The sequence below is a fragment of the Lytechinus variegatus genome, chromosome 2 (assembly GCF_018143015.1).
Source record: "Lytechinus variegatus isolate NC3 chromosome 2, Lvar_3.0, whole genome shotgun sequence".
NCBI classification, from domain to species: Eukaryota; Metazoa; Echinodermata; class Echinoidea; order Temnopleuroida; family Toxopneustidae; genus Lytechinus; species Lytechinus variegatus.
The window spans coordinates 49,785,355-49,812,069 of NC_054741.1; the positions used below are offsets into that span (position 1 = coordinate 49,785,355).

At 38.5% G+C, this 26,715-nt stretch overlaps 1 protein-coding gene across 1 annotated transcript; it reads left to right on the plus strand.

Annotated features, from left to right (window-relative positions):
* The first annotated feature begins 1,780 nt into the window (after positions 1–1,780).
* Positions 1,781–25,826, plus strand: LOC121408268 (targeting protein for Xklp2 homolog). Its single transcript, XM_041599673.1, has 14 exons — positions 1,781–1,991; positions 8,739–8,864; positions 9,359–9,919; positions 10,966–11,113; positions 11,577–11,852; positions 12,082–12,370; positions 17,404–17,587; positions 17,946–18,090; positions 18,710–18,944; positions 20,836–20,937; positions 22,019–22,195; positions 22,666–22,806; positions 23,668–23,782; positions 24,961–25,826. The coding sequence occupies exons 1-14, from the start codon at positions 1,886–1,888 to the stop codon at positions 25,239–25,241; spliced, it is 2,886 nt and encodes a 961-aa protein (XP_041455607.1). The 5' UTR covers positions 1,781–1,885; the 3' UTR covers positions 25,242–25,826.
* Positions 25,827–26,715: the final 889 nt, after the last annotated feature.

Below are 26,715 nucleotides of genomic sequence, written 5' to 3' on the forward strand. Positions count from 1 at the left end.
CTCGCATTGATCGTTTGAATGATTTGACCCATGCATCCTGATCATGGTTTTAAAAAGTGCCTAAAAATAATCCCATTTTCAGACCTGAATATAATGAAAAATCCTCCTTTCATGATTTCATGTAAATAGTCTTTATATTGTCCCTTTTTCAGATCGGAATATCAAGTTTCTCAGTTCGTGCTTCGCGCGCTCACATATAATTTAGGTTATAAGATAAAAAAAAATGAAAGCAGCTCGCGCTCACATTGTTTATTGGGAAAAAAACCCAGCTGGTTCTTTATATATAAAATGTGGTTAAGATATCCAGTTTCAGATCAGAATATCAATTTTTTTTAGCTCACGATTTGAATTCGCATAATTCATTTAGGAAAATATATACAAAATATGGGTTCTTTAGGTCTAAATCTGAAAATTTTTCAGCTCGTGCTTCCCACTCGTTGGTTACATTATATCTGATCCTATTTATGTTTAAAAAAAGTGCCTATAATATTTAGTTTTCATGTCAGACTATGTCACAAGTTTATTTTTTCAGCAATAAATATCTAATGCATTAAATCAGTTGCCAATCCAATTTTCTAATTCTTGGAAGAAAAACATTGAATAAACCTAATTTCATATAATAAATACAAAAGAACAAGTGGAGATGTGACATCATCAGCCCACCTAATGAATATTCATGACGACTGTTTTCACAAAAAAAAGTGCTAAACTTTAAAATTCAATAACTTTGTTATCCGATCTTGATGAAATTTTGCTAAGTGAATTCTACTCTATAAACTATACATACATTATGAGATACATTTACTCTGTAATGTGAAGCTAAGAAATCACTACTACGACTACACCCTCAAAAAAGTAAAATCAGCTTTTAGAGGCCGATATTGCCTTTTTATGAAAACCTTTTTCGCCCTCCATCCTATTGGCGAAAGCTGGATCCGCCCCTATTACTAGAATCATGTAAGCAGAGACTATGATTTCGTTACAAGTCGTTTAAAAATATCGTTTGGAAATCATATTCATGCACGGATGTTGCTTTTCATGAACACATCATTATTTTCAAAAATTGTGGTCTCAAGTTGCCTTTTTTCCAGATGTGAATGATTATGAAATAAGATAATTCATAATTCAACATGCTGCATTTAAGGCACCAATGCCTTGCCTGGAGGGCAGGGGGCGCCATTTTTCGAAAAGTACACAGGGGTGCCAAAATCAGGTCCCCCCCCCCCCGTGGAAAAATCCTTGATTTGCGCCTGCAGCTGAAGTGGCTACCATGGATAAAAAATGAATGAATAAATAAATGAATAAATAAATAAAAAATATATAAATAAATGAATGAGCAAACAAACAAATAAATAAATAAACGTGACCTTCATTTTTGATTCAAATTTATGTTTGTTTGTTTGCTTATCAAATTTGCTTCAGCACCCAGTAAAAAAAAATCGTTCCCATGGCCCTGCCATAGCAAGAGGAAGAGAAAAAAAGGGAAGAAATTAAGCCTTTCAAAAAGACTCAAAAGAGAAGTCTGGGTCGTCTAACTCTATCATACCATATTATTCAATTATGTAAAAGTGGTCTCAACTTACTATATTCTTGCCACCCTCCCCCCAAAAAAAAAAACCAAAGAGAGAAAGAAAAAGGGAAACAAGTAAAAACTGCTCCGCCCTCCACCTTTTGAATTTGGAGATTGCTCTCACTCGTCGCTGCTGGCGCTACATATTTTCCTGAAAAAAAATTCTCGCTTAATTCTGATTGGCTGACTCGCAGCGGCGAAATCAAAAACTAGGAAAGGAAACAATGCTGTTAGTGTTACGTCCGTGATCCTTCTCTGTTTTGGAGTTGAAAATCGTATTCCAGACTTTTTGAAAATATATTTCAATATTCAACAATGGAGCCGGAATCAGTATTTGATGAGACCTATGAGTATAACGCCCCAAGATTCGTAGATTTCTCTGTTCCTCACACAATCGACGACAAGGCAGACGAATTTTTTGGTAAGTATTTCAGTATCTCACCGATTCAGTCACTCAGTCACACAAAATTTACTTAGACTCGATATACATGTACCGTACGGTATACGTTGGGCTCCAACTTCCAACATGTCCATGGCCTGGTGCATGACATGGGACGATGTTAGACCAAAAGCTTCGGTCTCTGTCATGTCTGTTATGTTGGTTGTTCAGCTGAACTCCGTTGGCTTCACTCACCAAATATCAAATACAGAGACCGAAGTTCTAGCGCGATCTGTAGAGTTAGACAGCTGGCAGCCGTCTGTTTCGAGGAGTTTTTAATTTTTTTTTATTTCTCCAGTAATCAGTATGATGGGGTGTCCAAAACTTCGCGCACTTTTCAAAAATATTCATCAGGCTTAATTTTGTCCACAAATTATTGATAATTTATACAAAACCAATTCAAGAAATAGTTAGGCCTACCACATTGACGGCAAGATCGCAAACTATAAAATCATGGACGAAAATGTAAAGTAGGTCACGGGGTTTCGCCGGTATCGCGATCTCAAAATTCTATTCCGATCGGCGAATGCGGGCTGTGCTGGAAAACCGTTCAGAAAAAGTGTGACCTAACTTCGCGCACCAAAGCTTTTGTGGAGATTTAAACAAAGACTCGAGCTCAAAAAGTGAAATATTTATATCAGATTGATGGCAAAATGCTATGGAATCGGTTAGTACTAGGCCTACATTTAACTCACATTTTTTATGATTTCTGCTTGTAAAATATGGTGATATCGTGATGCTTGTTGCTTTCTTCAAAACGGGCGCTAACGGTGAGAAATTTGCCGATCTTTTGCCAATATTTTCATGAATACTGGACTAATCCTAAAGAAACTTTCAAGTTTCAGCGAAGGGTAATTTTAGGTCGCTTTTCACATTGATGATGTCAGATTTTAAGGATATTGGCTAGTTTTGGAGATAATGACCGTCCGCAAAGTTTGGACATGCGCGAAGTTTGGACTCACTGCCATACACAGACGGCTCGCTATCGTGCAGCCACCATTAGGGGACTTGCAATGCAAAATCCACCCGTCGGGCTCTTCAATTTTTGTCTTTAATGAATAAAATATTTTGAAAATAAACGCGACCAAAATGCAAATTAGTCTTGCCATCAATTGCCAAAAAACGGAGAAAAATCAAGTTAAAAGGAACAAAAACAGTGACTTACCTCGGCTGTCGCGCAAATTCACTTCCCTGTTTTATCCGATCTTAAGTTAAATACATAAACTTCTTCTTCTTCTTCTTGATTTCCTCCAGTCTGGAGAACTGTACGCGGTGTACAGGTAGTTAGTTTGAAGTTAATATACGTGTACATGCAAGTAGTGGAGGTAAACGTAAGGTAGGTACAAAGTGCAGACACAGGGACCAAAGATACAAGGTCAAGGGTTTAGAACCTCTAGTCGTTTGTGATGTATTTCAGTCAAGAATCGGAAAGTGAAATAATGAAAATCTGGGATGTCTAGCTTGATCTGTCCTAGGACTCCCAGCAAGAGGAGTCTAGTAATAGATACAGACTTTACTGAAGGAGGAAGTCTATCCAGATCATCTCTTACTTCCGCTGGAAAGTGGGAGAGAGCTTTACTCCTTTCCTCGGAGTACATGTCACACTCTCCAATTATATGTTCCACGGTTTCATCAGCAGATTTGCAAGCTGTGCAGAGAGCATCCTGATGATCCTTTGTGATTTTACAGAGTCTGCTTCTGGTGAGGTAGGTGTGGGTCAGAAGTTGTGCCTTGAGGGTTATTGCTTGTCTCAGCCGGGGGGGATCGATCATGGATGGGTAGAGGTTCTGGATGTGGGCTGGGCTTACACCAACAAACAGGGAGAGAGAAGACCGTTCTTGGATTTGCAGACTGGTGGAGGTAGCTACAAATTGATTTGCTGCTAGTGATATCCTCCTCTTCCACGATGAGTAAGTGGATGCCTCACTGCAGGACTCTGTGAAGTCTGGTAGGTTGTATTTTTCTAGTAAGGCTCTATATTTCATCAGAGTTGGAGCATTGGGATTGTGGCACAAGGTGTGGAAGGAGATTCTTGACTCCACTCTGGAAGGAGGCAGGGCAAGCAGTTTACCAAGGAGACGTAGATGAGAGAGGTCAACCGAGGTGGAAAGAGGAGCTAAGCCTGTGAGGAGGTAGATTGCTGCAGAGCTAGTTGTCTTGGGAAGTCCAAGCAAGGTTTTGAATACTTGACTCTGGTATTTGTCGAGGGTGGCCTTTTCTCCCTCAAGAAGGTTGCTGATTTCAACACCATACAGCATGCGGGGAACACAAAAGACATCCCATAAAACGGCAAGAATAGGCGGGGAGAGACCTCTTCTCTTAGCTCCAGAGCCAGTCAAGCTATATAGGGTCTTGCTTCCAAGCTGCATAATGTTGTGGCATCTGTTGTTGATCCGCTTGGATGCCCTTTGGACACCAAGATGTGGATGACTTTCTTTCTCAGGGATACTGTCTTCCCCAAACTTCCAGACGTGTGTTTCCTGTGTGGTCTTACAGTTGTAGACTAAGACAGCACTCTTCGTTGGATTTATGGAATAGTGCCACTGACTGGAGTAGGAGTGCACTATCGCTAGCATCTCATTCAGCTCTTGTTGAGAGTTTGCCAGGAGAACCACATCGTCTGCCAGCACGAGAGTGCCCATAAAACGACCTAGGGTGCAGCATCCCGCTCCACTTTTCCTGAGTCTCTTAATGAGTCCATCTATAAAGACAAGGTAGAGGAGGGGAGAAAGTATACCTCCTTGTCTTACTCCTTGCTCAACAGGGAACCACTGGCTGATTTGGTTGCTCCAGTATACCGTGCTTTTCAACCCATTGTACAGTTTGAAGATGATGTACCAGGTGGTTCCAGTAACACCCAGGTGATAAAGTTTGTACATTAATCCTGTGTGCCATACCGTATCGAAGGCTTTCGCCGCATCCAGAAAGGCAGCAAAAGTAGGTCTTTTGCACTTGGTGTTATTTTCCACGATGAAGTTGAGGGATATTGCTGTGAGAGAGCATGAGTGATCTTCTTGGAATCCGTGTTGCAGTTCGTCGGGAACATCAAAATCTTCAAGGCATTGAGTAATTGTAGGCTTGAGGAGCACTTCTACCAGTTTGCAGAATGTGGTGGAGAGGGTAATACCTCTGTAGTTTCCTGGATCACATACAGATTTTCCTTTGCCTTTGTGAATAGGTATGATAATCCCTCTGAGGAATGACTCAGGTATATACCCATGGGAGAGTAGCGAGTTGAGTAGAAACAAGAGCAGCTTTCTTAGATTGTGTCCAGAGAATATGACATGCTCTGCTGATATGTTGTCAATACCCGGAGCCTAATTTCTCTTGAGCTTTTTGATTGCTGTATTAAGTTCTTCCATGGTAAACTCCACTTTAGTTGGGGTGATTGAGTTGGCAATGTCCTCAACACTATCTACAATGCTCTGTTGGTAACATCCTTGGCTTGGAACCGCAAGATCGGAGAAGAACGCATTGAACCCCTGTATTACAGCGTTACCAGCATACTTCTTGTCTCTATATATAAGGTTGTCAGTTTCTGATACTTTCTGGCTTCGAGACTGCTTGATGAGCGTGTAAAACAGCTTAGTATCAGATTTCCTAGCTCTTTCGATTTTTCTGATGAGTGAAAGCTCACAGCTCCTTCGAGATCGTCTAAGTGCTACCCGGAAAGCGTGTTTAGATACTTTGTACTCCTTCCATAGCGTATTGGAGGGATCTCTCTTTCTTCCATTACATTTCCATCTCTTCCAAGTCCTCTTCATATCAGTGTATATAGCATCAACCTTTGAGTCCCATTCATGCTTCTGATGTTTCCTCTTGGGACATGATGAGGTCGATTCCAGGTTTGAAGTGCTGGTGTTGCACATCTCCGTAGCTAGCTGATCTAGTACTTTCTCTAGTTGGTTGGGATGCAGAGAGTCATGTTGAAGGTTCTTGAGTACTCTTTCACAGGTTTCCTCAAGAGGCTTAGTGTACATTTCCTCGATGTCTCTTTGTGAGTGGTTATTCCATTTGACCTGGATGCGTTTAAGTGACCGTCCATTAGGTCTACTAGCAGGTGGCACTTCCTTGGTGTTTTTACATTCTCCTTCCTCCAGTATCCATTCAACAAACACTTGAATAGGCAGATGATCAGAAGTGTTCATGGGATCTTCATTGAGAATGCAGAACCTATGGCCATTGAGTCCCCTGTACAGATCGCGCTGGAACTTCGGTCTCTGTATTTGGTGAGTGAAGCCAACGGAGTTCAGCTGAACAACCAACAATCATAACAGAGACCGAAGCTTTTTCTCCGTTTTGTGGCACTTATTGCCAAGAGGGAATATTAATTTGCATTTTCGTTGCGTTAATTTTCAAAATTTTTATTCATTAAACTAAAGAGTGTAAAAATGGGCCCCCCCCCCCCCCCGGGTGCTAATTCATAGTAGTTGGAAGTTGGAACAGATGCAAAATGAAATCAGGAAAAAATTTCTGATGTATTGCCAATTTTTCACAATTGGAAACCTTTATATACCGGTATTTAAAAAAAAAATGGAAGATGAATAATTTGCAAACTGAAAACAAAAATAGCTTTTAGCACTGTCTGCATTAAAAAAAATAGGTAATTACGTAGTAATCAGTTTGACGTTAGAATAGTTTTACCAATCCCAGGACTATCAATCTTATCTACAATCACTGCCAACCAGTCTATTCAGATACATGTAAGTAATTATACATGAAACAAGTCATTTATGTTACTATCAAATACTTTTTTTGTTTAAATACTTGAGTAAATTAGTCTCCTTGAAACTCTTGAATTTTGATGCAAATAAAATTGGTTATTTTCATCTCAATCCCTGCATTCATTTACAAGGAAAAGACAAGAGAAAAATCATACTACAACCAATTTTACATGATCAATATCAATAATTTTTATGTATGAATCACAGAAAGTTCAGTCAGTTATCTTTTCAACAATTTCAATTTCTACAATCTACATTAATACATTGTAGCTTCACATGACCCAAAACAGTCTCTTTTACACACAAGTCAAGAGTTTAAATTTGCATTACTTGTTATTACAACTACCCCTAAACATGTAGAGGCTGCTTACCCAAGGTCAACAAAGAAATGACACCAGCATCACTGGCTTCAGGAAAACAACCAGTGACAATCTCATCGTGTCATCCCAGCAACAATAAAAAATCAAGCTTACTCTGCATAACCATTAGACCCCCTAGAGATATCTACTTTTTTTTCAAATAAAATGCCTTAAACAGTTTACAGGGGATTCATGCACTCTTCAAACATCCAGAGCTTCCAAGTCTCACGCATTATGCGTGAGACTTAAGCATTTTGGACTCTTGTTCATCCCCTCAAATCTCTGTATCACGCAACTATCACAGCCTATCCCCATATACATTGTACACAATGTCTATGATCTCACTCAGATTCACAGAAAATCTCACGCATAGCTCGTCTTTGAACTTGGCATCTCTGAACATCTGCTGTAAAATATGATTATTTTTAGATTATAAGAACATCATGTTATACCCAAACGTTATTTGATTCAAACCCTACCCTATCATGCCATCAATACCAACAAATTCCCTACATATAAAAAAAAAATGACAATTGACAGTTCTAATAGATGACAAGCATAGCTCAACGCAATACCAATTTCCTTTATGTACATATACCTGGCAAGCTGCCAAGACTTGGGATTCTTGACATGAATGACTTGTGGAAAAGTTAAAAAAAAGTAAAGCTTTTAAGTCAGAGACAACCTAAAAAGAAACACTGGTCTCTCTGATATGAGATTCACTTGGCTTCCAATTAATTGCCCAAGAAAAAATTCCCAACAACTGTTTTCACAAAATATTGCCTAACTTTAAATTTGATAAATTTTATTTGTTAACAGATTTTGATTAATTTATCAACATTTGCTTGGTGGATTTTATAAATTCTAAACTTTACTATTAAAGTTTTTATATGAAAGTTTCCACTAACATATTGGCCCAAATTCACATAGGTGATTTTTGAAACCATTGGTTAAACTCAGTTTATACAGATTTCCTGTATAAATTACGCTTATTTACTGCGTGTATATAAAAAGGTCCAATGCTGATGCACGCTTTTGTCACAGTGCGCCAAATTGATGCAGGCCTGTTGCCATGGTTAAGTATGCTATTTTATTCATGAGTCCATTGTTTGAAGAGTGGACTTATTAATTCAAAACAGTGGACTCATGAATAAAATAGCATGGATAGCCATGGCAACAAAAGCGCTTATCAGCATTGGACCTTTTTTAATCTACATTGTAAATAAGTGTAATTTATACAGGACATCTGCACAAACCATGGGTTCAACTTCAAGTGATGGTTTTAAAAACCACCTTTGTTGATTCGGGCCCTTAGATCTCACCCACTAATCTTTAATTTTGAGATCTTTCCCATGAAAAAAAAAGAAATATGGGTACACACATCTGTAGTTTCTATAAACTTCCTAATTCTAGTCTGTCTGTTCAATGCAAGAAGTCAAGTGAAAAGGACAAGATACTGTACATGTACAGAAGTGTATGTAATGCGTGTGCGAGATACAATGCTTTTCATTGATAATGAATATCCATGAAAAAAGCTGGGGTCCTCCCCCCCCCCCTTCATCTAGTCTCAATATAATTTGTTTCCATTGGGTCTACAACTGCATTGGAATGAATTAACCCTGTCTCCTTCTCATCCTACTAAACAGACCTTGAACACGAGGGAAACAACGGCCAGTATGATTTCATGGTTGAACCAGATGGGCAGATTCCAGAAGAGTACGATGAGCCTGAACCATCATCAGAATGTAAAAGCTCCACAGCAAGAGTAGAAGGTAGACAACTGCAATTTATTTATCAAAATTTGAAATTTCGAATCTTCATTCAGAGTCTGTCATGATGAATTTGTCATTAGTGCAACTTGTGCAAGATTTGCTACATGTAAATGATTAAAGGTCACTCTCAAGAAATTCAGTCTTAATAGTCAATCTGTCATTGTGTGTAATGTAACACTAAATTATTTTATTGATGGTTTAAAATTGTAACACACTGACAAGGATATTTGTATCATTCTCTTATAAATACTGATGTTTTTTTTTATCACTCATTCATAGTAATAATACAATGTAAAAAAGTAAGATATTAATCTTACCTCGTATTGAGTTATATGTCATTCGCACTTTCCACCCGATATCTCAATTGTGGTGCTAAGATGTATTTGTTGTACAACACTGTCACCTTTCTTTTTATGTACCCTCATAGTCTACATCTATATGTCTTATCCACATTATTTACATGTTGTTTTGTCTGGATAAATTTATTTGTACAGAGAGGATCTCTGATGTTCCACCTCCCAGGCAGGAAGAGACAGAATCAGTTGAGCATCATCCGCAGGTTGAACAGCATCCACAGGAAACAAGAACAAACTCAATACAAGATACAGTGGGTGAAAGCGAAGATCACACCAAAGACAATGAGACTGGTCATATGGATCATAATACAGAACATGTAACAGACAATGAGAAGGCAGAAATGGAAGTAGCCACGGTGAGAGAAGAGGATGAGAGGATAGACCAACAGGTCAAGGAGGAAACCAAAGAGGACAAGGAGGTGGAGCTTGTGCAAGAACCTGTCTGTCAGGATGCGCCCGTGACTACCGATGTTGAAAACTTGATGGTGCAAGAGGAGGAGAGCAAGGACAGGGAGATGCCTGTTGAGGAGCAGAAGCCCGTGCCGACTTTTGATGAGGAGGGTGAAATGATGTTCACTCAAGAGAAGGATTCTGTGGAAGAAGAAAAGAAGGTGGAGGAGAAACAGGTGGAGGTCATGGAGAAGACATTGGTCATGAGGGATAGCCCAGAGAGCCCACAGGTGGAAATGCGAGATGCAGGTAAAATAAAACTAGAAGACAATTACCTCTTTCAATAGGTTAGATATATTCAAGATCATTGTTAACCCTATCTAGGCCGGGGTATTTTGGGAGTTCCTATGGCCGGGGGGGGCCTCCCAGGCCCCCCCCTAAGATCTCGGCCGTCGACCGCGCGATCGCGCCGAAAATTGGCACGCGGGTTGTCTGGGGCATAATCTACAAGATTGTATAGTAATTTATTTCATGCGAATCGCTATTAAGTGATTATGCTAATTTATGCGTAATTAGTATGCGAAATCATACTTTTCCCTCTAACTCCCTAAATAAAGCTCTAAATGTACTAATTTTTGGTATAGAAACTCTTTGTGGTGTCCTTAGCAAGTGTACATGAAAAAAATTGTGATATCAAATCATTTTCTTATGTATTATATTGTTTTTTGCTATTTCTTATGTATTTCATTGTTTTTTTACCTTTTGTTTTTCACTGTTTTTTCAATGAAATTTGTTGGGGACTCTTCTCTGATCATAAAAAGCATAAAATGAATACATTTAGACTAGAAAAACTAAAAATAATCATTCATTTATGAATTTTGGTTGAAAACACAATTTGCATTGACTTTGTACACGAAATCACGTTTTTGAGCAATTTCCAGTCTGACATGCACTTACATAATGTTGCGTAATTTCGGAACCACGTACCCGGGTGACGCAAAATTGGTCTCAAAAGTTGCGCAAGACTTGAAAGTAAAATGTCAGCGAGCGGCGCGGTCAAAAAATTTCGCACGGCGAAAATATCGCGCGATTCGTTGAGGGGGGGCCTCGGAGGCCCCCCCCGGCCTAGATAGGGTTAAGTCTTTGGAGTTCTCTTGGCTACACATCCATTGATCTCTCAAGTAGCTGATATGTCACTGAATGTACCACATCATGACAGAATTAAGTTGATATCATACTGATAGATGATTTGTAGGAATCACTAATTGTACCCTTTCTTGTGGATAGTCAAAGAAAGCAATGTTTCCTATTTAACAGGAAGGTCTGCTCTCTTCACATTTGCTTCTTTTCAACAGAATCACCTGCTGAAGTTGATGTTCCAAGCAATATAGTGACAAATTTTGACCATTCTGCCCCAGCAGTAAAGCCTGCACCTAAGAACCTAGTAACATCATGGGGTAATAGTAACACAGACAAATCTACAAACGCTAACAAGGATGCAAAGTAAGTATAACAGAGCAGCTGCAAATCATTCAAATCTTTATTTACCTGACTTCATATGACCATTTTCTTATTTTGATGAAGGCAAAATATGACGTCAATGTATTGATGACTTCAAGTTCCAAGGAAACAAGAATCAGCAAAATTGTATGGAGGCCAAGCAAGTCAAAACCTCCTTCTGGTTAAATTTTGTACTAGCATAAAGCTCATTGAAAGTTTTTATTCAATTTTTCATAACAGTTTTTTCTTTCTTCCCACAATTCTATTTGATTTCAAGAACTTTCCATTTTATTGGTTCGTATGTGGTCTGAGATTATAGTTTTATATTCAAGCAAAATAAATATTTAGTCAGTCTTATGTACATTTTATTTTAATTTGATGATATTTCTTGCTTCCATTTGTTTATTGATATTCAATTTTCATCGGGTAAATGCTAACTGTTAAACACCGATTGATTTATTCCCAGATTGAGACGCTCCGTAAGGAGATCGACTCGTTCTCTCAACAGTGATGTGAGTGGATTAAAGAGAGCCTCTGCTGGCAACAACATGCAGAGGAGATCCCTACGCATCCACAATAAATCCAGCCAATCACCAGCTTTGAAGAAGAGACGCGTTTCTGACAGGTCTCAGAGTAGAAGTAGGAAGAGCACACCAGTGGCCGCTAAACCTGCTGCAGCTAAGCCTGTCTCCAAACCTTTCATTCCTAGACTGACATTACCTACTACTCCTACTTTCATGAAGTAAGTAGATAAATAGATTTGATAAAGAAATTAGATTATATATTTTTATAGTTAAATGCAGACATATTAATTTTAAGTATTTGTGCGTTGGATAGCTGCCAGGCTGAAGCCAGGGTGATAATGACAATTGTCATCTTGACTGGACTCTAGCGCATTGTAGAGTGGTTAGGAAATCTTAATCCCCAAGGCCTAAATAAAATAATCATCAAATCCAAACCTGCTGTTTCAGGCGTAATACCACTAAACCCGGTGCCCAATTCAAGAGCACAGAACAGATGGAGATGGAGAGAATTGCAGGGTTCCGTCAGCAGCTGGCAGCTCGCAAGAAACAGTCCCAGGCTTCTTATAAGATGGTTCAGGAGTCTAGTGGGTACCATGCAGTCAAGGCTGTTGTTCCACCCACCAAACCTGTTGGATTCACGTTTGAGACGGATCAGAGGATCAAAGAGCATCCCATGGCTACACGACAAGATACTAAGAGCTTTGAGAGTGACCTTCGCAGGGGAAAGACTTCACCGGTAGGTTATCAATGACTCTCATTACTCCATTGACTTTCCTTTTGGAATTAATTTTATGCCCCCGCAGACGAAGTCCAAGGAGGGGCCATTAAGCATTGCCCCTGTCCTTCTGTCTGCCCCCCCCCACCCCACACGCAATAACTCAAAAAATATTTAATGGATTAAAAAAAATTTGGTGTGTAGGTAGATGACACCAAAATACAGGCTAAGTTTGAATTCGAAGTCTGCAGGTCAAAGGTCACAGCTCATTATATATGCCAGTTTGTTCAAAGGTCTATATTTGGGTTCTCTGTAATACACATATACAGCGTTCTCGCCAGAAAAAAAATCACGCATGTCGGGGACTTGTGCTGGCACTCCTGGGGGGTGGGTGCGGGAGGGGGGGTTCACCCCTCCCTCGCGGAGCGCGGAAGCGACGGCCTTTTCATCAAATAGAGACGCTAAGGAAGCCCCATTGTGGCGTATTTTTAAGCCCACACAAATGCACAGATACTTGCCGTTCAGTAGGCTTGGGAGCCAGCGCCGAATCCAAGCACTGAGATAGAAAAAACATGGAATTTGGAGCTGACAGAATGATTTACTTCGAGCAGAGGACAAACTTTCTCTGCTTGGAGCCTGCAGTGTATGCCGTGTGCATGTGACTGAGGATTTATCGTGTGTGTTGTGTGTATTTCTGTGACTGTACAAAGCCAGTAGAGAGCACGTGCGTTGCTTTAAGCAACACTCGTGATTGTATCATCAAAGTTAGTGTATTGGGATTTGTGTGTGACTTGTGTGAGAAGTTTTTTTTTTTTGGTTTTCATTCCAGAACCCCCCACCATCATTTGCTCGCTAGTCTTAAATGGGAGTCTTGTCATATTGGAATATTGACCAGAAGTTAATAAAACACATATTATTGTTCTGTCAGTAATGAAATTAGCGATTGAACTATGGATATTTTTCAGTCATATTTCCTTTAATCTTAGTCTTTTCATTCCAAACAATCATTTTTTAAGGATGTATTTCACCTTTATCCAGTTTGCCATTTTCTTAAGTGACTGAAAACAAAGACTAGTCCCAACCCTCTGCGAGTTGTTTACATAACTTTCTTTGTCTCCGCTAGTATTGCACAATCTTGAGAAGCACATGTTTGGAAATCTGATATTCTTGCGGTGGGGGGGGGAGGGGTTACAAGATTGCCGCCCTTTTCATTCTGTGTTGGGTTTGGCTGCTACATGGCCTGTGTTGAGAAATTAGGTCAGGGTAAATTTAATTGCAAAGAGAGGCTTTGGACGGCATTCATGATGGATAGTCTTTTTTTTTAATGCATCATTTAAATAATTTCAACTTCACATTTGCAGGCTTGCAGGTATATTGTATGATAAAATTACTTTTTTCAGAATTGTACGAAAGTTCTACAAAAACTTTATCTTTTTACATTGTATTTGGACACGAATGCAGATGTTTCTTGACAAATAATGGGCTAAAAATACTAAACAGTAAACATACAGACCTCAAGTAAACCAAGTACCACACATTCAAACTTGGATTAAATCAAATCAGATATCAGTCAAGCACGGAAATCACTCTATCATCACAGCACTAAAAATTATAAACAATCACTTCGAAGAAACAATTGCCAGGGTCAAACCACGGTCAAACATGTGCTTGCGTTGTGTCCTGTGTGTGTATAATGTTTGCAGTGAGTTGATCTTGTGATGATGGGGAGAGAATTTGTGTGTGTGGTTTTTATGTCTGCATGGATGACTGGGAGAGAATGAAAGGACCAGGGAGTCGGGAGGAGAACCGTAGCGAGCAGCCGCGAGCTAGCTGGGCGCCTTGCCACTTTCCTAGCCGTAGTAGGCCTGTAAGTGGTCTTAAGTTGGTGGGACTTCGGCGCAACCCGATAAATTAAGTTGATATCACTAAGATGAGTTCATGGAGTGTATTATTTTTTTATGAATATTTCCATTTAATTTTTCCACGCATGTCGCTGAAATTTTACGCATGGTTCCACTTGATCTCCATTTCCGCACGCATGGTGTTTGAACCATGCGTATTATACACTGGCGAGAACGCTGCACATATAATCATCAGACCCAAATTATGCATCAGGCATAAAGCATAGCTGCCAATTAATATGTTTAACGATATTAGTATATTTTTTCATAATCAAAAGTGACAAAATGATTTTTTTATTGCAAAATATGTTTTTTGTTAAATTTGATTGGCATGCTTCTTATGTTTTTTCCTTCAAAATATGATTTTGATTATAGATCAGTATTTCTTTTTGTCAACAGAGATTGCCAGCTCTGATAAAGAATATCTGGGTCAATCCATGTCAAATCAACCAATGCTTGTCACCCGACCCTCTTCGATTTTCTTTAAACTCGCACCAAATGTTGCCCCAAGTGTCTGACGGAAAAATCTGAAATAGTTTGCCCCAAGGTCAAATGGTTGCTAAGATACGGCCTCCCATAGCAACCAATGCGCACACAACAAAATTATTTTAAATAAAATTGCCTATTTTTGATTGACTACTGCAGCAAAGTTTGATTGATTACAGTCTTCATTTTAAGTAAATTGGAAGAACTTTTTGGTCTAAACATGCAGAGTATACTGTAGCGCAGTCCTGTCAACCGGATTTCGCACACGAGGTCACCGAAAATGGCGTTAAGCATCCGTGTCAATGATTTCAGAAGCATGTTTGGAGGCTCATAAATCCAAAACTAAATTAGCTTAGAACCAAATATTATGCACACTTATGGACTTTCAGATACTCAACAGAATTACAAAAAATTGACCCAAGAGTATGTGTCGTTTTCCTGTAGGGCGCCCTCAAAGTTGGATTTTTTTCAAAAGATGCCAAGTTTAAGCTCACGGATCACCTCCCGTCCCATCGACGACGGGGATTGTCATGAGAGAATAGGTACTTAATCTGTAGATCCTCCAAGAACCCATTACAGACTACTTATACTGCAAATATCAGCCTGATCAGGTATTCTCTCTATGAGAAAATCCATTTTGAAATGTGTTGCAAAGTACAATGTACACGCGCGATTTGAATATGCTACTTATGAAGCAACAAATAGCTATATTTGGAATAATTTCAAGGTCAAATGATATGGTTTTGAGTTCAAATATTTCATTTAGCTTAAAGTAGACCAAAAGTGGAACATGATTTGCAATTATCAGCATGGACTCACAATCTAAAATGGAATAACACACAATTAAAAGTGGATAAAAACACGTCTTAATTATTAATGAAAATTGTATGATTTATTGATTTTCATGATTTTCAGCTGTATTTTCAAGGTCATTGTCATGAGAGAATAGGTACTTAATCTGTAGATCCTCCAAGAACCCATTACAGACTACTTATACTGCAAATATCAGCCTGATCAGGTATTCTCTCTATAAGAAAATCCATTTTGAAATGTGTTGCAAAGTACAATGTACATGCGCGATATGAATATGCTACTTATGAAGCAACAAATAGCTATATTTGGAATAATTTCAAGGTCAAATGATATGGTTTTGAGTTCAAATATTATATGTTGCTTAAAGTAGACCAAAAGTTGAACATGTCCTCCAAGTTTTGGCTTAAGCTCACCCTTTGTATTGAAATGACACTCATTTGAAAGTCAATGTAAACACCATTTGAATGCCATTTGATTCTGGAAAATTAGCCAATTTACTGTTTTTATTGAAATTTAGGTGTGTTTTCAAGGTCATTACCAACAATACAAACTATTTTTGAAGATATATCCTTTTAATACTAATTACAGACTATCATCACAGAAGAGATCAATGTCTTTGGGCTCTTCATCTTTGAGTTATCACAATTTGAAAAGTGTTAAAAAGCATGTATGTGTCATTAGCATCAATTTTAGGGTGTTTACGACCATTTTGGAATGCGCAAATCAGCCCCTTAACATTCCGGTAGCAAAATTTCTCAAGTAACACTTGAAAATATGGGTAAATGTCTATCAAAACACAGAAATTGTTCCCCGTCCTCGATGGGACGGGAGGTGATCCGTGACCTTGAACTTGGCATCTTTTGAAAAAAATCCAACTTTGAGGGCGCCCTACAGGAAAACGACACATACTCTTGGGTCAATTTTTTGTAATTCTGTTGAGCATCTGGAAGTCCATAAATGTGCATAATATTTGGTTCTAAGCTAATTTAGTTTTGGATTTATGAGCCTCCAAACATGCTTCTGAAATCATGGACACGGATGCTTAATGCCATTTTCGGTGACCTCGTGTGCGAAATCCGGTTGACAGGTCCGCGCTACAGTATACTCTGCATGTTTAGACCAAAAAGTTCTTCCAATTTACTTAGAATGAAGACTGTAATCAATCAAACTTTGCTTCAGTAGTCAATCAAACATAGCCAATTTTATTTAAAATAATTTTGTTGTGTGCGCATTGGTTGCTATGGGAGGCCGTATCTTAGCAACCATTTGACCTCGGGGCAAAATATTTCAGATTTTTCCGTCAGACATTTGGGGCAACATTTGGTGCGAGTTTAAAGAAAATCAAAGAGGGTCGGGTGACAAATTGTCTGAAAATTGGTTGATTTGACGTGGATTGACCCATCTGTCAACTGGTTGTGGACATGAACTGTTGTCTGTTGCTTGTGCGCTTGCTTTTGGCACTCGCCTTTTCATCTGGCATCAAGTCAATAAGACATATCTGAGCTAATCTAGGGAGTAAAATATGTACACTGAATCGGGCTTCCTTATAGCCTCCAGGAAATGATCATTTTTGTCATATCTGATATTGGTTTTAGGATCAAGAATTGTGGCCCGTTTTATAAGGCTTGTTATAATAACAAATTTGCAATAACAGTTTAAAACTACAGAAATTAATCTTATTAGCTTATAGTAAACTTAGTATAATAAAAATTGTATATGTGTTATTATAACAAGTCTTTATGAAACGGCCCAGATGGGCTTTTTTCTTGAAATTGAGAACAATGGGGGGGGGGGGCAAACCAAGCTGGCTTTCTGCATGACTCTTTCATTTCCTTTCCCTCAACTCAATTTCAGGGTAAGGTCCACCATGGTCCGACTGTACCTAAACCATTCAAATTGACGGAGAACAGGAAACGAAAGCTTGCCGAGGGAGAAGGTAGCAAGGATTCACCCTACTGCTCCATGGCTACACGGATCCAACGGTTCCATAACAAGACACCGCAGCGCTTTCATACCAGACGGAGCGGGGATCATAAAGGTGGGCTAGTAGACACTAATCGAATTCAAATTTTCCTCAGACTATAAAGAGGTGTAAACTATGTAATGGTGTTTTTCGAATGATCACAAACTACAGCTTGGAATTCTCTAGATTATAAGCTGTATGAGTGGTGAATTTTATGCTTGCATTCATCTGTTTTAAATGTGTTGAATTGTCTGATATATAGAAGAAAAAAAACGAGAGACTCTTTCCTCAGGAATCAATGATCCAACAACAACCAAGTTTTAGAGAAGAATGATTCATGCCCAACATTGAATACATCTTTGTAAACCTGATTGCTGCTTGTTTCATTCAACTCTTGTGAGCCTGAATTTGAAACTTGATGTATTCATTTCAGATAATTCCATGCATAAAGAAGAAGTTCAGAAGCCCAGATTGACTTGTCCCAAGACCCCTAACCTTGAAAGCAGGAATCGAAAGCGTGCCATCACCGTACAGAGTGCGGCTGAAAAAGAAGAGCAAGAACTCCAAGAAATGCAAAGGTAATTATGGTATACTTCTGTAGTTTGAAAGGATTTATTCCTATGAGGAGCTGTCCTTAATCACACATTGAACCTCCTGCCAGCTTCAGAATTGTCTTTAAAAATGTGTCAATTTATGAGAAAATCATAGTTGTACAGTTTATTTCAATTGAAAAACTGGAATGCTTGAAACCATACTTTTGTTGAAATATTTTATGAATATTCATGAAATAGTTCATAATTCTTTATCATTTTATAACTTTACATGGCTACATGTTTGAAATGATGCATTAGGGGTCAGAAACCAGAAATTATTTGACCTTGGTATTATGATAACATGGATATCGCTTTTTAGGCAAAGCAATGGGGAAGTTCACCCTGACAATAAGTTAGTCATATTGGTAAATGTTTGATGAAAATCTGTCAAAAAAATTCACATTTGTTTTATTCTTTGATATATTTTTCATTAAAACTTGACCAATATGGTCTCTTTTGTTGTTCTGCTTTTATCAAAAGATGAAATCCAACTTATCATCATGATGAACTTCCCCTTATAGTAATCACAGAATGTGGGCTTAATACATGTAGTAGTATCTGAAGGCAATGTGGATCACTTATCACATTTTTTTTTTCTGTGCAGTTATAAATTCAAAGCCAAGCCTGTCAACCCCAAACTGATGAACAATCGCAATATTGGACTCAAGATGCCAACCCACAAGGAGCCTACAAAGGCCATAGGATTCAACCTAGAGAGCGAAAGACGGATGAAGGAACGTGAGACAAAGAAGGTGCAGGAAGAAGAGGAGAAAGAAGAACAACAACATTATGAATTCCATGCCAGACCAGTGTCTAGTAAGATGCTAGAAGGACCAGTGGTAAGTGGTTCATTCGCAGTGCCTGAATGACTTTCCGTTGTTCAAATGTATGATTGATTTACATGTAATGACTTACCGCAGCGATGAGTGGAAGTATCTTGGTCAAGTGGTTTCTCACTCATGCTGTATAATCAGAAGGGTCTTGGGTTCAAACCCGGTCATTTCATTTTTGTCTCACCTGCGAAGCAAAGTGAGACTATAGGCGCCGCTTTTCCGACGGCGGCGGCGGCGTCAACATCAAATCTTAACCTGAGGTTAAGTTTTTGAAATGACATCATAACTTAGAAAGTATATGGACCTAGTTCATGAAACTTGGCCATAAGGTTAATCAAGTATTACTGAACATCCTATTAGAGTTTCATGTCACACGACCAAGGTCAAAGGTCATTTAGGGTCAATGAACTTAGACCATGTTGGAGGAATCAACATCGAAATCTTAACCTGTGGTTAAGTTTTTGAAATGTCATCATAACTTAGAAAATATATGGACCTAGTTCATGAAACTTGGACATAAGGTTAATCAAGTATCACTGAACATCCTGCATGAGTTTCACGTCACATGACCAAGGTCAAAGGTCATTTAGGGTCAATGAACTTTGGCTGAATTGGGGATATCTGTTGAATTCCCATCATAACTTTGAAAGTTTATGGATCTGATTCATGAAACTTGGACATAATAGTAATCAAGCATCACTGAAAATTTTGTGCAAGTTTCAGGTCTCATGATTAAGGTCAAAGGTCATTAGGGTCAATGAACTTTGGCCGAATCGGGGGTATCTGTTGAATTACCATCATAACTTTGGAAGTTTATTGGGCTAGTTCATTAAACTTGGACATTAGAGTAATCAAGTATCACTGAACATCCTGTGCACGTTTCAGGTCACATGACCAAGGTCAAAGGTCAATGAACTTTGGCCGAATTGGGTGTATCTGTTGAATTACCATCATAACTTTGAAAGTTTATGGATCTGATTCATGAAACTTGTACATAAGAGTAATCAAGTATCACTGAATATCCTGTTTGAGTTTCAGGTCACATGATCATGGTCAAAGGTCATGTAAGGTCAATGAACTTTGGCCATGTTGGGGTTTTTTGGTGAATAACCATCATATCTCTGTAAGTTTATTGGTCTAGTTCATAAAAAGTGGACATAAGAGTAACCATGTATCACTGAACATCTTGTGCGAGTTAGAGTAGTATTGAAAGTCAGCACTGCTGCTATATTGAACCGCGTGATGCAGGTGAGACGGCCAGAGGCATTCCACTTGTTTTCTCCAGCAAGAATTTATCCACATTGCGATACACTCTACCCATGTGAATGGGTACCTGGCTTATTCTTTCCTTGAAATGCTTGTGCACCTGGAATGTAGACGGCTAAAGCCAGAGTAACAATGACCATTACTTCCTTGGGCACTATGTAGTGGGGATATGATCACGTGATAAGTTGACCTAAAAATTATACCTGTCTTGTTTTGTAACATGGTAGTCTATCCTATTTGAGCAGCAACCATGGCAAGAGTGTGCAATTTGTTCAAATTGCTTTCTTTTGATTCTAAATGAAGTGAAATTTGGAATAAAAGTGATTACAGTTATACCCATAGAAATCTCAACTGCATTACTTGATTGACTATCACAAGTTAACAGCATTATCATAAAAAAATGACTTTGCATGGGTGGAAAGTGTTTGATGAAGTCCGTCATATGAAAAGTATACTGCTATGTTATATTACAGACGCAACAAAGAAGATTTTGAAAATGAATTGCACATTTGCCAATTACCTGAGTGCCTTGTTCAGGGAATTGCTTCATATTATATACTCTGCCACTGGCATAGGACAGATCAAGTTATTTGTTTCCAATTGGATATTCTTGTGATGTTTGGTATTTCAGGGTATTGGTCCAGCCAAACCACGCACATTGACTTGCCCCAAGTCTCCTGCCTTTGCACTGAAGAACAGGGTTAGAATCAAGGAGGACATCGTTGAACCTGAGGTATGTTAATCCAGAATAAAAGGGGATTGAACGGGAGGTTCTGTTTCAATTCCCAGTTGAGTCATCCCAAAAAATGTTAAAAATGGGACCCTCTGCTAATGTTGGTATGAAGGAATGAAAAAGGATAATGATGAAATTTTAAGCAGGGTCTGCCAGAGATATCTGAAGTGGTTACCCTGATTTGATAAAAGTTATTACTATTGTTGTTAAGTCTACATTATTTGAATCAATTTTATTGGAAGAATGAAGGTTTGACAAAATTTTGTCTAGTATTTGATTTTGTGACAGGTGTGAATGTATTCCTTGCATATCATGCTGTAGTAATTCTAAACTTTACCTAATTTAAAGATTTATGATTACTAAGTATATCTTTTTTATAGAAGGTTGGATGGAATAATGTATTAGATGATGCATTGAATGTACTGTTAAAAAGGGCAAGTCCACCCCAATAAACAATTTTGATGAAATTTCCAGCATTATATTTGTTCCATTTTGCATTTTTTAATCAAATCAACTTTGTTATTTGGGCGGACTAGCCCTTTAGATAATGATTAATTTTTTGAATAAAGGCAATTCATGGAATTTCATTTAAATCACATGGCATGGAGGTGCCTATCTCAATTGATGTCACAAAATTTAAACTAGCTTTTGTTAATTTTGCACAAGGCAACCTCCATGCGTTCAGCAATGCTCAACATTTTTGTCTTGACGATCAGATCAGTCTACCAAAATCATCAATTTTAAAATTTTGGTGGCCCAAAAAGCAAATATGGTGGCCCCAGGACAAAGCAAACTTTAAGATTTATTGAAACTTTGGTGGCCTGTTTGGGAAACTTAAGTCTGGCCTCTTTCAGAATTCTGGTGGCCCGACTCTCCTTTTTGGTGGCCCTGAGCCACTGCTAGTATCGCACTATGCATTCAGTTATGGTCAGATTTTAATAGGATTCTGTCCAAAAACCAAGATGTAAGAGAAGTTACCTGTATATCCTTACCTATATCACAATCACCAATTGATGAAATGTTGACTCTTGAAGGTCTTGATGAATAATATTTCTTTGACTTTTTTTTTTCTTTTTATCAGGAGTCCAAATCTCGTATCATCCATGCTAGACCGATTCATCATGTAGGAGTACCATTCAAACCCCAGACCACCCATAAGACCACAGACACTCAACCATTCTCCTTTGAACAGCGTGATAAAGAGATCCAAGCTCGTAAAGAAGCTAAGATACAAGAGATTTACCAAGAAGAGGAGAAGGTATACATCAAACCAGATGAATCATGTGATAGTTCAATGTCTTCCTTCATTGCTCAAACTAGAAGTTACCATCCGGGGAAAATGCTTTATTTTGGCCATACACGAGATTATTTACTCCTGTTCATTCTAAATAGTATTGGTATTTTTATAGCAAAGTTCAGATCATTCTTTTTATCTTTGTAGCCTAACAGGGATTGCATTACATTGGTGGCAATGGGGATGAATGTCTAAATAACCCCCCCCCCCCCTATAGCCTAGTGAAATGTGTTTTTGTCAATTAAGATATTTTGATGGAGAATTTCCTGTGCATGGTGTTTAATTTGGTGGAAAAAATTGAGGATTTTATATATGAAACCATCCCATTTCATTTTCAACAGGCCTGTCTCATTCAAAGTTTAACCATCCAATTTATTCACTTGACAGGCACGTCTATTCAAGTCTAAACCATCCCTATTCATTCTTTGACACAGGCCCGTCTATTCAAAGCCAAACCGATCCTTGATACAGTATCTGTACCTGAGAAGAAGGTCAAACCCGTCACCAAACCTGAACCATTTCATCTCAGTAATGAAGAGCAGGGAGCTAAGAGAGCCGAGATGTGGAGTAAGAAGGTGAGTATCTAGTGACAATACTTGCTTTTTATTAGTGCCAAGTCGTTACCCTTGAACACACCGGTTCTTGACTGTTTCTTTCAGGACCCGGTTCAATTTTTCAGAACCGGTGCACCAAAGAAAATCTAAACTGGATTAGATCCCATAAAATTTGCTCTGTTTTTACTCATATTTTCATATGAAACATTTTTTCAGATCCTGAAAAAATGAACAAAATCTCATGACAAGGGGCAAAGTTGTAGACAAATATGGCAGCCTACACCGAACATAGTGATATTGTATCGTTAACCCTGTCCCATGAACGCATATTTGTGCATCCACTGGAGTGCCACAAACACATTTTCGTGCAATGGTCATACAGCTATTGTTATGCCTGTTGCATTTTGAGCAGTGCATTGCATGCATGAGTGATTCCATTGTTGAGGTTAGCTTATGGTCATGAGGTTTGATATTATTGTCTCAGGAGTGATTTTTTTTTAACAAAACATTTTAATAGAGACTCTTTTGGAAAAAAAAAGGCACTCGCTGATTACAGTGGATGGCACATTAAGAGTTAACTCTTCAGTGTAATCAGGCCAACAAATTAATATCAAGGAAATTCTGAAATAAAACCCTCGCTATTAATTTATACTAAATGGCAGAAATATCGGTTGGCATGTACTCCAGTCGGCCCTCAGGTTAGCCCTAGGTGACATGCAGTTGCACACTCCACCTGCCTTTCTGTAACAAATTTCCTTCTTACCAACAGTTCTAAGGAAATGCCTTCCCCTCCTGAAGGCTTTGTGTGAGGACTGATATTAGTTGTTAATGAATTCAAAACGAGTATTGATCAGAATATTGTGTTTCTTTCTTTGTCTTTAGATTGAGGAGGAACTAAAAGAACAAAGGGCAATGGCCAATGCATTCAAAGCTAAACCAGCCGATGTGGTCTACAACGAACCTTTCGTACCTCAGAAATCCAACAAACCCCTAATAGGTAAGATATGCAGGGGTATGCGTACCCAGTTCTGTCACCTCGGTGGTCAGTGCCGTCCACCGCTCAAAGTTCCTGCATCTGACTGATAACAATTTCCCCACCGACAAAGATGATGATTTTAAAAATAATATAAAACCAATTAGTTTTGTCCCATGGTGAGATGTCTGTCAACTTTCCAACCTCCACAAACACAATCTTGGTGACAGCCCTGTGCAGATCTGCCAACCAGTACATTTTTTTTCCTTTTAAAAATGTGTTTTTTGTAAAAAAAATGAAAATAAATTTTTTTTTTTTGTTGAAAATCATCATTTATTGAGAAAAATCATCTCTATATGTATCTATTTCATAAAAATTACACAAATATGGTGATTATTAGATCTATTATTTTCAGGTAACTTTTTTTTCCAATCATATTGTTAAAACCAGTGTGAGATGTACACATGTTTCAATGTTCTTATTTTTGTTCATCTGCAAGAGCTGCCGCGCTGAGTGCACGTGCCATGCATTTTATTATGAAATATAGATTTTGGGGGAAAATACAGTTTTTTTTATTATAGAATACAATTTCTCATTCACAGAGGTTGGCAAGTCTGCCTGTGTGTAGCCATGTCTAGGCAGACATCCCATCACAGACCATTGCACCAAATTTTATCATGTGTAGATCAGTGTCTTCTCTACTGATCTAATTGATGTAATGTGTCAACAAGCTGTCCAAAAATAAGCCAGTTCTGTACAAAGCAAACTTCTGCCTGTTTAAGAAATTGATATTAAATTTTGATGGTAATGACAGTCGGAATAAGAGGAATTGTTGGTTTCTCTGCACGTTACTATTGACCTGTGAAAGTGTCATGACACCAAGTGGTACAAATAGAATGTCTGTTTACTTCATGATCATCTTCACTTACTGCAGATCTTTGACTTTCATAGCATTGTATCCTTGTAAGTCTTTACTCATGTTTAGATATTTAGTAAGATAAATCATCGTATCTCAAAGGTTGGACCGCTTTTCCGACATAAAGATTAATCGCATCATATTCATATGGCTGAGATTCTAATAGACATTTTGTCATCTTATTTGCATCTATTCAGTAATTTTTAGCTGTTTATCTGTTCTTCTATTTTCCTTGGCTGGAGAGAATTTCAAAATATTTCAAATTTTTCTGACTTCATTATTACAGAGATTAACCCTTTCAACCTGAACACCGACCGACGCGCTGTGGAACGGGAGGAATTCGAGGAGTGGAAGCTGAAGAAAGAACTCCAGGATCGAGAGAGCCGCTATCAGCAGGAGAAGCTCAAGGAAGAGGAGGAGAGGAAGGAGGTAGAGAGAATGAGACGAGAAGACATGGTACATAGAGCCAAGCCTATCAAGCATTACAAACCAGTCCATGTCATGCCTAGTCTGAAACCACTTACCGATGCTTGCAGTCCCAACTTTTCTGATAGGTTCCAGAAGTAAACTCTATACTTGGTCCACACGGCCCTAACCAGCCAAAGTAGGACTATACCATGTTGTTCTGAGTTGAAACCTCTTGCTAATGCATGTTGTCCAACCTCTCTGATAGATTCCGAAAGAAGATGAGGATTTGTTCAGATCTCAAACCGCCTGACTGAAACTAATCTATGCCATATGTAGTAGAAGCTTTATTGGTAATCAAGACTTCGGTCCTGAGGTATCAGTAGATTAGCGACTCTCTACCCTTGATGTTGACCTATCAAATTTTTTTTAAACCAAGGGTTGTGCAGTATTTCAGCAAGCTACTCATAATAAGGTATGTGCAACTAGGCCATGTAGCACAAAGCATATTGATCATTGTAGAACATTTTTTCACGATTGATTGCATTGGCTACAATGTACAATCAATAATAAAAATCAATCACTAACCTTTGTGTTTCAGGATACAGGTGACCCCTTTTTGGGATGCCATAATTTTGGATTCTCCGTGATTTTGATTCCCTCAGTTGAAATGTGACCTTTTTAGAATAAAATTATCTTTGTTGACGAGCATCTCATGGTACAATTTATCAACAAATTTGATAAGGGCGAGAGGAAATCCACTCACATTAAAACGGGGAAACCTTGGGGTACATCAGCTGGCACAAGAGAGGATCACCAGTCATGTATAAACTTGTGCTTACCAGTTACTCAACCACTTTACGATCTATATTGGTTCAAGATAAGTTTTATAATGTGTGTGTATGTATTGTGTACTTTCCCCCATGTCTACAAGATATAAACTTAGTTTTGAATCTCTGGACTGATATTCATTTAGCTTCAGTATATTATGCATATTGTTTTTTCCATCTTAGATTACGTGAACGAAGGTAGTAGTTTTATTTTTGTCTCACCTGCGAAGCAGAGTGAGACTATAGGCGCCGCTTTTCCGACGGCGGCGGCAACGGCGGCGGCGGCGACGGCGGCGGCGGCGGCGACGGCGGCGGCGGCGTCAACATCAAATCTTAACCTGAGGTTAAGTTTTTGAAATGACATCATAACTTAGAAAGTATATGGACCTAGTTCATGAAACTTGGCCATAAGGTTAATCAAGTATTACTGAACATCCTATTAAAGTTTCATGTCACATGACCAAGGTCAAAGGTCATTTAGGGTCAATGAACTTAGACCATGTTGGAGGAATCAACATTGAAATCTTAACCTGAGGTTAAGTTTTTGAAATGTCATCATAACTTAGAAAATATATGGACCTAGTTCATGAAACTTGGACATAAGGTTAATCAAGTATCACTGAACATCCTGCATGAGTTTCACGTCACATGACCAAGGTCAAAGGTCATTTAGGGTCAATGAACTTTGGCCGAATTGGGGATATCTGTTGAATTCCCATCATAACTTTGAAAGTTTATGGATCTGATTCATGAAACTTGAACATAATAGTAATCAAGCATCACTGAATATTTTGTGCAAGTTTCAG

Excerpts from the sequence above, each read along its gene's own strand:
- LOC121408268 (XM_041599673.1), top strand. The coding sequence starts at position 1,886 with ATGGAGCCGGAATCAGTATTTGATGAGACCTATGAGTATAACGCCCCA. Across the intron at positions 11,853-12,081 it reads ACTACTCCTACTTTCATGAA|GCGTAATACCACTAAACCCG; the intron begins GTAAGTAGATAA and ends CTGCTGTTTCAG. Across the intron at positions 20,938-22,018 it reads AGGACATCGTTGAACCTGAG|GAGTCCAAATCTCGTATCAT; the intron begins GTATGTTAATCC and ends TCTTTTTATCAG.